This window comes from Moschus berezovskii, chromosome 10 (assembly GCF_049115385.1).
Source record: "Moschus berezovskii isolate FMDL1 chromosome 10, NW_MosBer_1.0, whole genome shotgun sequence".
Classification (NCBI taxonomy): Eukaryota; Metazoa; Chordata; class Mammalia; order Artiodactyla; family Moschidae; genus Moschus; species Moschus berezovskii.
In genome coordinates this window covers 36,828,832-36,843,131 of record NC_142469.1, presented here as the reverse complement: position 1 = coordinate 36,843,131, position 14,300 = coordinate 36,828,832, and the positions used below count along the sequence as shown (strand labels likewise).

General features: G+C 37.9%; 1 protein-coding gene across 1 annotated transcript in view; it reads right to left on the bottom strand.

Annotated features, from left to right (window-relative positions):
* Nucleotides 1-14,300, bottom strand: part of MAN1A1 (mannosidase alpha class 1A member 1) — a 188,465-nt gene that overhangs the window by 74,801 nt on the left and 99,364 nt on the right. Inside the window, exon 6 of the mRNA XM_055433883.2 lies at nt 972-1,066. Within this exon, the coding sequence (XP_055289858.2) occupies nt 972-1,066 (95 nt within the window). The remainder of the gene's footprint in view (nt 1-971; nt 1,067-14,300) is intronic.

Here is a 14,300-nt window from a genome sequence, read left to right as displayed (position 1 = left end):
TACTCTGGCTCTACCATTTACACATGGCATGATGTTAGGCAAATAGCTGCCTCTGTGACTCAAGTTCCTGATTAGTGAAATGGAGAAAACAGTAGTACTGACCTTATTGGGTTGCTGTGAGGATTAAATGTGGTAAAGTGTCTACACAAAGCTTCATATTTTATGATAACCAAACAGCTGTCATTATTATCATCATCATCACAAAGAGACACATGCAATTAATTACTTATGGGGAAGAAGGAGTTAGAAGGAAGCTTAAGATAAAACTATTACCAAAATGCTGAGGCTATCATGAAAATTCAAACCATTAATACTTCCTGGGAGAATGAGAAATTCTGTTCAGTCCAGGTTTTTCTTGGGGCCACGTTCCTATGAACTTGGCATGCCGGGGTTCTCCACCCATATGGGATGAGAGGATGGATCGATCTGGGTCAGAGGGGCAGTTCCCTTCCCTCCTTACAACTGTGGGTGAGCAGGCGCGGATGCACTCAGTCTCAGTTACGCTTAGCTCGTCGCGCGGGTGTTCCACATGTTGTATCTGCTGATCTACATCTTATATTATGCTGACTGATCTACATGTTATATCTTGGCAATGTCTCTGACCAGCAGCTTAATCGATGGACGTGATCTAGGAACTGGCTTCTTTTGAGAGTGAAATGCTTTGATGATAAAGGGATGCTCTTGGAATTTAAGGAGAGACAGTGTCATTGATGCAATGTCACCATGAAACAGTGGAAACCTTGAATCATTTCTCATGTGGATGACTCTCTTGAGGTCATTTCATCCCACGGTGGGAACCCATGGAACACTGAAAAACACTAATAACTTCCAACACAACGACATATGCCAAGACTCCTAATGGTGTCAGTCACCAATACCATTCAAGTAAATATCCATCTGGTGTCTCTCTGTTAGACCACAATCTTGACTATTTCAACTTAAAACACGTTGTTGAAAATGAAGAGTTTTACCTTTTTATATTCAGCAATGCCCAAGGTATTCCAGAGGGTGTTTGAAATGCCGGTAGCAATTTTACCCCAAGTTCCACTGCTTTCTTTCGAAATATCTGAAAAGTTAAACAGTTAAGTAAGCTACTGTTGTAAGAAAAACAAAACGTGCTATTCTACTACCCTACATTGAGTACATTTCTACTTAACATTTTTATAAAAATGTTTCTGAAATTAATGGAATTACCCAGGAAAGTAAGAATGGTCCAGGGGCCATCGTGCTGTAAAGTATTTATTACCAATGTTGGTTGCACATTAGACTCATGTGAGGAGACCTGAATAATACTGATGTCTTGCTAGTACTCCTGATATTCTAATTGCTATGGCTTGGGGGTTCCCAGATCAGAACTTTTTAAAGCACCACTTGTGACGTCAAGTGATTCCAATGTGCATGCCCAGGGGAGAACCACTGTTGCCGGTTAAGTCTTGGGCTGAAAATCAGAAGTTCTGGTCCTGTTCTGGTTTCACTTATTTACTAAGGCACAGAGAAGGGAGAAGTTGTAAAAAGATACATTATCTTACAAATAATCTGTAAGTCCTCTTAGCCCTCTGCAGTTTTAACTTCCTCTTATGGTTAAGTGCAGGTGATATGGAAAATACAAAGTTAAAACAGATACAAATTCTGCCCAGAATTTAGTAAAGGAGGCAATGTATGAACATAGATATCTGACACACAGATAAAATGAGAGCCTGACATAAAGTCATCTAAGAGTTCCGATGAGTTCAGCAAGGCTGCATGGCATTTAGATGAGGATTGTATGCAGCATGTAATAAGGGGGGGGCGGGCGGATCATAATTCTAGAGACAGGCTGAGAAGGAGAGGGAGCACTATGAAGGCATCAGTGTTAAGCACTGATGCAGGCAAGTGGGGGCCTGCAGAAGAAATGGACCACGTCAGCTTTGCTGTCCAAAGCAAGAGGGAATACTGGTAAATGAGGTCTGGTATGCATAGCATGGGCCCAAATCACAAAGGGTCATAAATATAAGGCTAAGAATCTTATTCCATTAAAGCAGAAAAAATATTGAAAGTTTTGAGCAGCCAGTTCACTTGATCAGAACTGTGCTTTAGGAAGATTAATTAAATGACATCCAGTCACAGTTTTATGTCCAAAGAAAAGTACTGAGTTAATTTATTCACTGAAGGAAGGACTGCTACAGCATACCCTGCTCGAGCTGTGGCAGCTAGCAGATGCCTTGTCCCTTCTCCTTGCCACGCTGTATGACCGAGTGTGGTGGGCTGGGAACTTACTATTTCCTTCTGTCTCTTCCTTAAGCAAGAGAGATGTGAGAAAAGCTGGGGGAACCCTGAAAAGCATGGAGAATGAGCAAAGGTCTCTTCCAGCCTGGGAACGGGTTCATTAAAGCCATGATCAAAGAAGACTTTTGTGGCTTCTCCAGAGGCAAGGGTTCCAGTCCTTGGAACTCCTGCTGCAAGATCTAAGCCCCCCACAGAGAAGCCTAGGCACTGGGGCTTCCAGACTGAGAAGAATCCAGTGATATCAATGTTGATGCTGCTTCTGAAACCCTACTCTTTTGGAAACTAACTCCTACTCTGTAATGAAAGTCGAGAAAATAATGAGTTTTAATGTAAGAATTTGGCTGACAGTCAATTTAGATAAATAGCATTCCTGGAATACAAATGAGCACACAGACATTTGTAGTATATAAGACACTAAAAAAACAGAGATATCATTTTCCCATAAAATATTATTATAACTCTTCGAAGTGGACAATTTCTTGTTTCAACAGCTGACAGCAAATGGAAGAGGAAGAGAAAGAAAATAAGCCAAAAGGTGTATTCTTCCTTTCCAGTCCTCTTAGTCTACAGAATTCCAAGTTCTCTTCTGCCTTAAGGAATTACCCAATCACTGCCCAGCCATCTGCTGACTTTCTAGTTTCCACCCAACTTTTAAAACTGTTAATTAATTAACTCCTTTTCAAGAAACTTATATAAGACTGGAAGTCAGACTTGTAATTAAAACACCATCATGGATATTATAGCCATATGGCTTGGGAGTTAAGGGCTCAGGCTTTGAAAATACAATGCCTGCATTGGAATCTCAGTTCTACTTCTTCAAATTGGGTAATCTTGGGCAAACTGCTTAATCTACCTATGCCTAAACTTCCTCATCTATAAAATGGGGATAGCCATGTCCAAGGCCAACTTCCCTAGTTCCATCACTGACAGTACTGTTCAGCCAGTCCCTGGGGCATGAGAGAGCACACATTCTGACTTTCATCACCCTTCGGTTATTAAACATCAGCATTGAAGTTCCCAGAAACATCTCATTTATGGCTCATTCCCTTTCCGTGATGTGACCATAGTCCATATTTTAATCACCAGGCACAATGAAGGGGTATGGCAGCAAAGAAGGTCTTCCTACCAAGGCTCCCATTCTCCAGGATTTCCCTTCCTATAGCCATTAGCCTCTATCTATTTTACCATGTTTCTGTTTTTACCATGTGATCTTCTTATTCAAGAAACCATCATGATTCCCTCTGTTGTGTAAAATGTCAAGTCAAAAACTAGTGTACTGGCTAATCTACTGACCTCTATGAATCCGACCATCTATTATCTTCCGTTTTTACAAAGGTCATCCTGGCTCCAGCTTGAGTCTTCAGGGTCTCAAGTACTCATTCAAGTTCAGTCTACCTTAGTATCTTTAAAAAAAATTTTTTTTTCCTTCAGATCTAGTGAGATATAATTGACATACAACGTTGTGTAAGTTTAAGATGTAACACATGATTATTTGATACATGTAGATACTGTGAAACGATTACCACAATGAGGTCAGTTACCACTCTCATCCTCTTGCGCAACTATCTTCTGTATGCATGTATCATGCCAGCTTAACATATTTATTTACACGGTTTTCTCATCCTAAAACACGCAGTGCTGCCTCCAGTTGGCTAATCCAAACTCACCCATTCTCCAGGCCAAGATATTTATTAACACCTTCAGTGAACTTCTCCTTGACAATTGGCATCACCCAGTGCGGCGTTTGATTACAGCAGGCAAGATCCAGATCTGTTTTCCTATGTTACTCTCTTATATCCTCAAGTAATTTTCTTCTTCAAAAGTAGAGAAAAAAAATCTCTGTTTCTCCTTCACTATCTATTATACATATCCAACCCAAATTCGCTCACTTTGTATTAAATTTATTGATATCGCCACAGTATTCCTATGAGTAGTAGGAGGGAAGACATTTATAATCTTACTTAACATATAGGAAGGAAACAGCAACCTTCCCCATCCCAAGGTTTTTGCCTTTGCTGTTTTCTCTGGCAGCAATGCCCGTTTCTTAGCTCTTTGCATACCTATTTCATCCTTAACTTCAGGAATCTGCTTGAAAGTCCCCTTTTAAGAGAAGTCTTTCTTAAAAACCCCACAAAAAGCTGGCCATTCTCATCATTTATCATATCACCTTATTTCCATCCCACTCTCACACTCTAATTATCTTATTTGCTTGCTGGTTGGTTGACTGACAGCCCCACCTAGACGTAAACATCATGAGGGCAGGACTTTTGTCTTGTTCCTCCTTGCCTTATGTATACACCTAGTATCCAGCAAAGTGGCTGGTCCTCGATAAATGTTCATTTAATAAATGAAAGAATCAATCAAATATTAAATATATCTGGAGCACTCTAATGAGAAACTACTAATATTATAGTGTCTGCAAAATGTCTGTCCTATTCCATGTATTTCTATCATCTTCAATATCTGCAAGTAATTATATCAAGTACTCTGCAGTCTCTATGTTGGGCACAATTACAAAATAGTTTTTGGATGAAAACATTAATTAACCTATTGATACTTTAAATGAAATCATATGTGAGCCTAAATTAATTCCAATTCTTAACGTTTGATTTTTGTTACCTCCTCTTGAGACATGAAGAGAGGTTAGTTACTTGGAGGAGGAATCCAGATTCTCAGAGAATATCTTTCTACCCAAAATGGTGAGTAATAAAATTCCAGTTTAGCTTACAAAGTTAATACTATTAAAAGAATGAAGGGGCAATGTCACAAATCATCCTAAAGGGTAAAGTTTTAACTAGAACATCTTAGTTAATGTGCTCAAGATTAAAAGACCACAGAAAGCACATTAAATGGTACTTCATTGCCTCTTCCCAGGGAGCAGGCATGATGGAGGGTGTGCTGGACCCAGGCCAGCACTAGGTCCCAGGACGGGTTTTACTATGGGGTTCAGTAGGAGGCCTGGGCCCACCACTTAACCATTTTGCTCTCAGTTTCCCGAAATAGGAGAGCGGGGTTGGTTACTTCTAGTTTTGACTTATTCCTGAAAAAACTAGCATCAGAAGTCACAAAGCTAGTATTAAAATCAGACTGGCAAAAAAGCAAAACTATCATAATTTTTTTTATAAAGATAGAAAGTATTAATGTGCCACCCAATTCTTAGTTAATCTTGGTTTGTTGGTACTTACATTGGGTAGGGTGGATTTTATAAAGTTAAGAGCAAAAGATGAAAAATGACAGGTAATAAAATGTAATTTGTGCTGATAATAGAAGACATGCTCTTTTTTAAAAAATGACCATTAAAACTAAATATGGCCTTGGGTAACTTGCAGCAATCAGCTTGAAATGGGCAGATATCTAATGACCCAAAAGGAATCTTCAAAAAGATTCTGTATTATAGAGACTCTGATTATATTCACGTCAAAAAAATCAAAACTAATAAAATTTACTAGAAGGGTGGTAAAATATTATGAAATAGCTTCTGAAATAATCTTTCAAGCATGTAACTAACAAATAGATTTAAATAAAAACATTTATGGTCTAAAGTTAAGAATTTCAAAATAACTACAACCAAATTGTCTATTTTCATTATACTTAAATAACATCATCACAGTCTTATTGCTTTTTTTGATCAAAAGTTTAGAAAACTTCAGATTTTACAATCTATCAAATAAAAACATTTATCTTTTTACTTTATCCTTACAGATAGGATTAGACAGGCTGTAAATAAGATATATGGCTTTCTTTGCCTTTCTAGTTTGCAGATCCCTGAAGAACTGCACAAGAATATTTACACACCAGAGCAAAGAATAAGGAAAGAAGAAATGAATAACAACAGACGGCTCTAGAAAGAACCAGTTTCAGTTCAGACATGCTTCGATTTGAAATGTACAATTAATATAAAAGCCTTTCTTTAAACGCTCCTGCTGAAAACTTCACTGTTAAAAGATCAAACACTAATTCCCCATTAGTACAAGCAGAGTTTACCTATTACTCATTTTTGCTACATAAAGCTTTCAGCACAAAATGCCGTTGATCTCATAAATATCTTTGGCTTAAAATAACTGAAATAACCCACATATCATTAGCTGAGTTGATTAACACATATAATATGGGCCAAATTTAATCACTCAACCAATAAGCTACTGTATTGAGCTACTCTGGCTTTTCAATTTAGAGTGGAACATGGAAAGGTTTAAATATTTGAATAAAGATATAAAAATAGTTAATCCAGGAGAAATTTGGAGCTAGAAGGGACATCAAAGGTCATCTAGTTACATAATCTTGGCTTACAGATGAGGAAACTGAGGTTCAGAGAGGCCCCGTTCCCCTAATTAAATGCTCCAAAGTGGGATGGTTTGGTGAGAACTACAGCCAAGTGAATGCCAGTTTCATGCCACCCCAGATACATGTAATTCTTTTGGTCTGGGTCGCCCCTGTGAGTCACTTATATGTAAGCGTGTACACATCTTTCATTGCCTCTTTCTAATTTTTGCATTCTCTCTACAATTAAGCAAAGCACTAAACTGAAGTTTTTCTAAATTAAACAAATTATTTGTTGTATTTGTCAAACTGTACTTTGAACTTCATTTTTAAAATTTATAAATTTAATTAGATTAAAATTGTTATCAACTGTTCTTTCTTCCCTGTGATTCAGTACAATTCAATTTTTAGCCTCTTAGGCCATTAGATGAAGAAAGGATTCTTCACTCTTCTGAAAAATTAAAGCACTAACATGTTCCCAACTTGTTTACTGAAAATAACAAGGATATGCATATTAACCTACCAGTAATCACAGGTTATAACAAAGAAGAACCACAGATTATAATCACAGGTTAAAACAAAGAAGAATAACTCTATCTTAGACTTGACTTTCTAATGTATGAAAGCACAAAGTTTGAGTGAAAAGAAAAATTTTCTGATAAATTTAAAAAAATCTAGCCACAGAATGCTCTTACTGAACAGGCATTTTAGATTTGAAACTGAAAGTCACTTAGTCATGTCTGACTCTCTGTGACTGTACAGTCCATGGAATTCTCCAGGCCAGAGTACTGGAGTGGGTAGCCATTCCCTTCTCCAGGGGATCTTCCCAACCCAGGGATAGAACGTAGGTCTCCCACCTTGCAGGTGGATTCTTTACCAGCTGAGCCAGCTTTTAAAAGATCATTATTCTTATGAAATAATTAACAAGTAGGAGTCCCTTGTACTGCAAGGAGATCCAACCAGTCCATTCTAAAGGAGATCAATCCTGGGTGTTCATTGGAAGGACTGATGCTAAAGCTGAAACTCCAATACTTTGGCCACCTCATGCGACGAGTTGACTCACTGGAAAAGACTCTGATGCTGGGAAAGGTTGGGGGTGGGAGGAGAAGGTGACGACAGAGAATGAGATGGCTGGATGGCATCACCGACTCTGTGGACATGAGTTTAAGTGAACTCCGGGAGTTGGTGATGGACAGGGAGGCCTGGCATGCTGTGATTCATGGGGTCGCAAAGAGTCGGACATGACTGATTGACTGAACTGAACTGAACTGAAACTTTTTAAAGTTTGCTTTTATACTACCCCCTTGTCAAAATGAAATAAATGTTGATAAATGAATTAACAGAATTGCATCCCGATACTGATTTTTTCCTGAAGGTTCAATCTCACTCTCTAGCATGGACGATTTTACAAAGTTGAGACAGCAAGATGAAAAATGGGGAGAAATATTGGGAAGAACTTCAGGCTATTGTTCAAGGTAGACATCATTAGCATCCATGTTGGCAGAAACCAGTGCCACCGACTCATTGACGTGGTCCTGTATTTTTCTTGAGCATAAGCCACAATCAAGGTGGCCTGGTAGCAGACACACTGAACAGGGCCTGAGTTCTAGCTCAGGGCCTACTACTTACCTGTTCTGCCAGAGTAAAGATGCGTCATTTCAGTTCTCTGGTTGGGTTTTTTTTTTTTTTTTTCTTGTAAAATGCGGGCACTAGATAAGACACTTTCTAAGGTACTTTTCTGCTCCACAGGAAGTGGGTTTAAGACTTAAGAAGAACTTACTACATGCTTCTCAGTGTAGTAAGGGCGATAAGGGAGATACACAAGAAAAAATAAGATCCCTGATTCCAAGAAGCTTATATCCAGAAAGGCAAGTCAGTTATATAAAACTAGATAAACATAAAACATACACCAGAAAACAACCGTATGAACCAACAAAGAAGTAAGAGAATAAACTCAGTGATATAGGCTCTAACTAGGGGAATCAAAAAGAGAGACTGACTGAAGATGGCACTTCTGTGGGTGCAGATGTGTGTTCATCTGAGGGTTGGTACGTACATATTTGTACACACTCTGGGTTAATGTCGTGGAGGACGTGAGATACAGCAGAAGGGGAGAGGAAGGAGCCTGACCAGAGACGAAGATTAACAGGGTCTAGAAAATGATAAGACAGAAACAGATGACAGAAGGCAGGCTAATGACCTTAACTGTCAGCGACAGAAGTTAAAGGGCTGGTTAAAAGAGCACATCAGTTGGGTCAAGAGAGTCCCAACACTTCTGTTATTGGTTCCTCCCATCTGCAAGTGGAAGGACTTCTCGGTCATCAGGGTTCTGAGAGACGGGGCAGGGAGAAAGGCGGTGGTTCTCACTGGGAACTTTTCTTAGTTGTAAGGGCAAAGATTACATAAATGACAGCATCAAGAAGCATTACATTGTCTGTCTGAAGGAAAGACCTTGAGAAGTAATTAGGGTTCTTTTAAAATAATGTTTTCTCAAGAAGAAAGTATACATGTGTTGTGGAGATAAATGCGGCAGGGACTGGGAAAGAAGAAATAGCGTGATAATCAAAAGGTATATATTCTATTCTAATATACATTCAGTATGAAAGTTAAAAATGCACAGTAAAGGAGAAGAAAATCAATGGCTAGATAGTTCTCACACTTAGAATTATTGTGAGGTGTACAACAGATTGTGTTATCTAGATGTTCTAACTCCTAAAGCACTAGCCCAGGAATATACTGTTATAAATAACAGTATAACAGTCCAAGCCATTACACAGGGCTTAAAGATAGATTTCTGAGCTGATCTTTCCAACTCAATTTACATTTAAAAAATGGGCAAGTTGCCAAAGTAATGTTCTGAAAATAGACAGTTTATTGTGTATTTAATATTATTTAATATTAGGTAAGCATGTCGAATAGTTCCTGAACTATTTTGAATCAAGAAGAAAATTTTTTTTAAAGAAAACATAAAGAGACAGGAAATAATGAAAACAAGACCCTATCTGGTTATTATTTCTAAAAGAACTTGTGTGAACCATCACACAATGGTTGTTAACATGTGATATCATAGTGTTAAAATAGGAACTGTTTGGTTTACTATTATGTTTATAGGTACACCTCACAAATCACTTGAAATATACAAAATCCAGGCTTAGAAACCTTTGTTCCAAAGTAAGAAAAGAGAAAGAAAATGAGAGCCTCATCCAAGTAAATACATTGTGATTTTCTGGCATTTTTGAGTTATGAGGCATTCTCTGCTAGTGAGTTTTTCCAGATACTGAATTTTACTTCTAAAGAGCATTGAAATATTTATAGTTTAACCTTTTTGTCTCAGTTTTATAAACATGTTTATCTGCTCTTTTGATTTAGTGCAATTACACAAATCCTGTCTTGATGACTCAGCATCAGCATCACATGAGTTGCGGCTAGAAGATCTAATTCTTGGTCATCAGCTGACTTGACTGAGTTGTATGATCTTGAGCAGCAGTCCCTAACCTTTTTGGCACCAGGCACTGGTTTCATGGAAGAAAATTTTTCCACAGACTGTGGGGGGGGGGGGGAGGAGTAGGATGGTTTCTGGATAATTCAAGCCACATTACGTTTATCATGTACTTTATTTCTATTATTATTACATCAGCTCCACTTCAAATCATCAGGCATTAGATCCCAGAGGTTGGGGACCCTTGATCTCGAGAACTCACTTAACCCCCTCTTTGCCTTAGTTTCTAAGTATGTGAATAAGGATCATTCTTGCAAATCACAAGATGATTAAATGTGATTAAATGCGTAAGTGCTTTCTAAAGGGCATAATAGTTACCATTATCATTGTTCTTCGCTATAAAACACTGGTTCCTTCAGGAAAATGGAAGCATATTAGACTTTTTGTCCACACACTAAATGGTCCAAAAAACTGCTGAGCTTTTATGTCTGCTTTCTATAACCCTACTGTTTCTTTTGTTATTAGATATCCGTTAATTACAATGAAGACTTCTCACTACAACAGCCACAACAGTAATTGTCTGCTTTCTCCTAAGTTGCAGACTAATTTTTGTAAACAGTTGTCTGTACCAGGGCTTAAGGATAAGTCAAATGTCTCTTCTTATGGTGCCGGGTGTGAATTTCAGGAAACATGCCCTCTTCTTTGTCAGATGACTACATTTGAACTAATAACTCTGCAGGTATGAAAAAGCAATTAATAAGTATATTATTTAGGAGTAATAGTTTGCAAGTTTACAAAAAACTAAATACCCATATCTCCATAGATTTTGTTTTGCTTTTTGTTTTAAAAAAAGTGCAAAATGGAAGCCACTCCTTTTTCATTTTATCTAAGCAAATGTAAACCTATGTAAACCTGGTTGTGCATCTATTCCCATTAATCTGGTGTTTTTTGATTTCTGCATGACCCGCCTTTATTTACTATACATGGATACCTCCATAGTACCTATGGGCACAGAGTTCATAATTTCATGTCAGTTGATCGATGAACATTTTAAGTTATCAAAAGGTACAAAATTTGGAAGCAGTGCTATTTTTGTCTTATGCTTGTGTCCCTCAAAGCAAGGTGATTAATCTCTTTTAACCTCAGTTTCCCTGTCTACAAAATAGAGAAATATACAATTGCATTCTAGAACTCAAGAGAATTTCTTTTTCCGATTTTTTCCCATGCCAAAATTAAAATTTTTAATTTTCTTATTATGCAGTAAAACTATTCTCATTATTGAAAAATCACAAAATTAGACAAATAAACAAAAAATAGAGCCCCATTAATCCTATCTGCAAAGAGTTGGACACGACTTAGTGACTGAGTAACCACATTCCTATCCACCCAAACACAATTATTGTTAACATCTTAACTATCTCTCTTCTAAATGGAATTGATTGCATTTCTTTTGAGAAATGGCATCTTTCCATATATACTATTTTGTGATGTTTTAAATTCATCCCCAGCAACTTAATCAACGTTAAATACATCATTCAACATCAGAGGTCAGCAAACATTTTCTACAGAGGGTCAGATAGTAAGTATTTCAGGCTTTGCCAGGCACATATCTCATGTCATGATTTTTTAAAATAATCTTTTAAAATGTAAAACCATTCTTAACTCTGGTAGTACAGAACAAGTCTCAGACTGAATTTGTGCTGTAGGTTGTTGACTTCTGTTTTATATCAATGGATAGAATTCTGTATACAGGTGTATGGATATGTCAGAACCTAGATACAAGTCCCCTTTGATTTGACACTTAGGTTTCCACTGTCTGGATATTGCAAACAGCAGTGAATAAACATCCCTGTACATACTTATCTGTATACATGATTATTTCCTCAGGTTAAAGATTTGAACACGGAATTTCTGGTCAGAAGGCATTTGCTCCTTCATTTACTCATTAACTCTATCTGTAGTGTCAAAGTAGCCATAGACAAAATGTAAATGAATGAGCATGTCTATAGTATAATCCAACCCTGGATTATACTAACTTGATTGAAAGCATCAAGCATTAAATATTTTTCATTTAAATGAAGAGATTTAAAAATATATTCATATATCCTACTTCAGGACAACACTACTGTGTTTTTAATAGATCAGTGTTATATTCTTACAGTACCATAAATAGTTTAATGAAACATCTTGTATTAATAATCAGATCAGAATACAAAGTGTCACATAACTCAATACTTATTAGAAGAGTTTTGAATATATCGATTGAGATAATTTAGGAGGCATTTCCTCTTTAAAATGTGAGCATAAATAATAACACTACAAAACATAATTCATCTTGTCAACTGTGGTCACTCTTGTACTATGTGAATGTTTTTAAAAATGATTACACACATAGACACACACACACACAGATACACACTTCAACAGTTTAAACTTTCCAAACTATGAGCATTCAAAAAGGAACCTGTACTATAATTTTGACCTTTTGGAGATGTCAAGTCATTTATTCAACAAATATTTATTAAACACCTATGAACTACATCTCAAGTTTCACAAGGTACTTGGAATACAAAACTAAACAAGAAAGCTGTGGTCAATGACTCGAACACTTGTTTTTGAAGAGTGACAGTCAAAAAATATTCAGTAGTATTTTATGATATACAGGAAAGGCTAAAGTAATAACTTCTATTTCTTCTTCAAAAAGAAAATGAGGACATATTTTTAAAGGTATTAATGGCAGAAGCTGTGCTTCAAGAATGTGAAGCAGAGCAGAAAGCTATGGCCCTGCCTCAGCATGTCCTCCACCTGTCTTTAGAGGAAAAACTTTAGCCAAAGAATAAGCTTTACCAGAGAATTATAAAAATGCAGAAAGAAAGGAAAACAGTCAAAGGAGGCCAGAGAAGAATATTTTAATCATTAAGCATAGTCAAGGACTTTTAGTATCTTCACAAAGGCTACTAGTATTCTGAGACATATCCTGTGAGTTGTCTTGTAAAGACACTGAAACCCCCAACAGGTGGAAGAAGTTAACAACATGATGTGCAGGCTGAGGCCATGACAGAAGATGCCACCATTACAAGAACTGGCCTCAAAGATAAGGGAACAAACTGACACTGGAACTGAAGATTAATTATACTTAACAATCAAGATGACACTGGTCAAACCAGCACCTGCATGATCAGTTTTTCAAGATTACTGTTAGAGCTGACTGTACTTGTTTCTACAGGTAGCCCCCTCCCCCTCCATCTATAAGAGCTCTTGCCCATGATTTTTTGTTTTGTTGCTGATGGGTTGAGGCAGGGCAGTTGGCTTTTGGGTAGGAGTCTGCTTATTTAACTTATATGCAGAGTACATCATGAGGAATGCTGGGCTGGAAGAAGCACAAGCTGGAATCAGGATTGCCGGGAGAAATATCAATAACCTCAGATATGCATATGACACTACCCTTATGGCAGAAAGTGAAGAGGAACTCAAAAGCCTCTTGATGAAAGTGAAAGAGGAGAGTGAAAACGTTGGCTTGAAGCTCAACATTCAGAAAACAAAGATCATGGCATCTGGTCCCATCACTTCATGGGAAATAGATGGAAAAACAGTACAAACAGTGTCAGACTTTATTTTTTGGGGCTTCAAAATCCCTGCAGATGCTGATTGCAGCCATGAAATTAAAAGACGCTTGCTCCTTGGAAGGAAAGTTATGACCAACCTTGATAGTATATTAAAAAGCAGAGACATTACTTTGCCAACCAAGGTCCGTCTAGTCAAGGCAATGGTTTTTCCCGTGGTCATGTATGGATGTGAGAGTTGGACTGTGAAGAAAGCTGATGGCCGAAGAATTGATGCTTTTGAACTGTGGTGCTGGAGAAGACTCTTGAGAGTCCCTTATACTGCAAGGAGATCCAACCAGTCCATTCTAAGGGAGATCAATCCTGGGTGTTCATTGGAAGGACTGATGCTCAAGCTGCAACTGCAATACTTTGGCCACCTCATGAGACGAGTTGACTCACTGGAAAAGACTCTGATGCTGGGAAAGGTTGGGGGCGGGAGGAGAAGGGGACGACAGAGAATGAGATGGCTGGATGGCATCACTGACTCTGTGGACATGAGTCTGAGTGTACTCCGGGAGTTGGTGATGGACAGGGAGGCCTGGCGTGCTGTGATTCATGGGGTCGTGGAGAGTCGGACATGACTGAGCGACTGAACTGAACTGACTGCCCTCCTCCAAAGTGGCTAGCATCCAAAATAAACTTTCCTTTCCAAATAAAAAAGAAAACAAAGACAAGTACAATACTGTTGTATTACTTCACAAAGTAATCAGACATTAGTCTGACCATGCAAA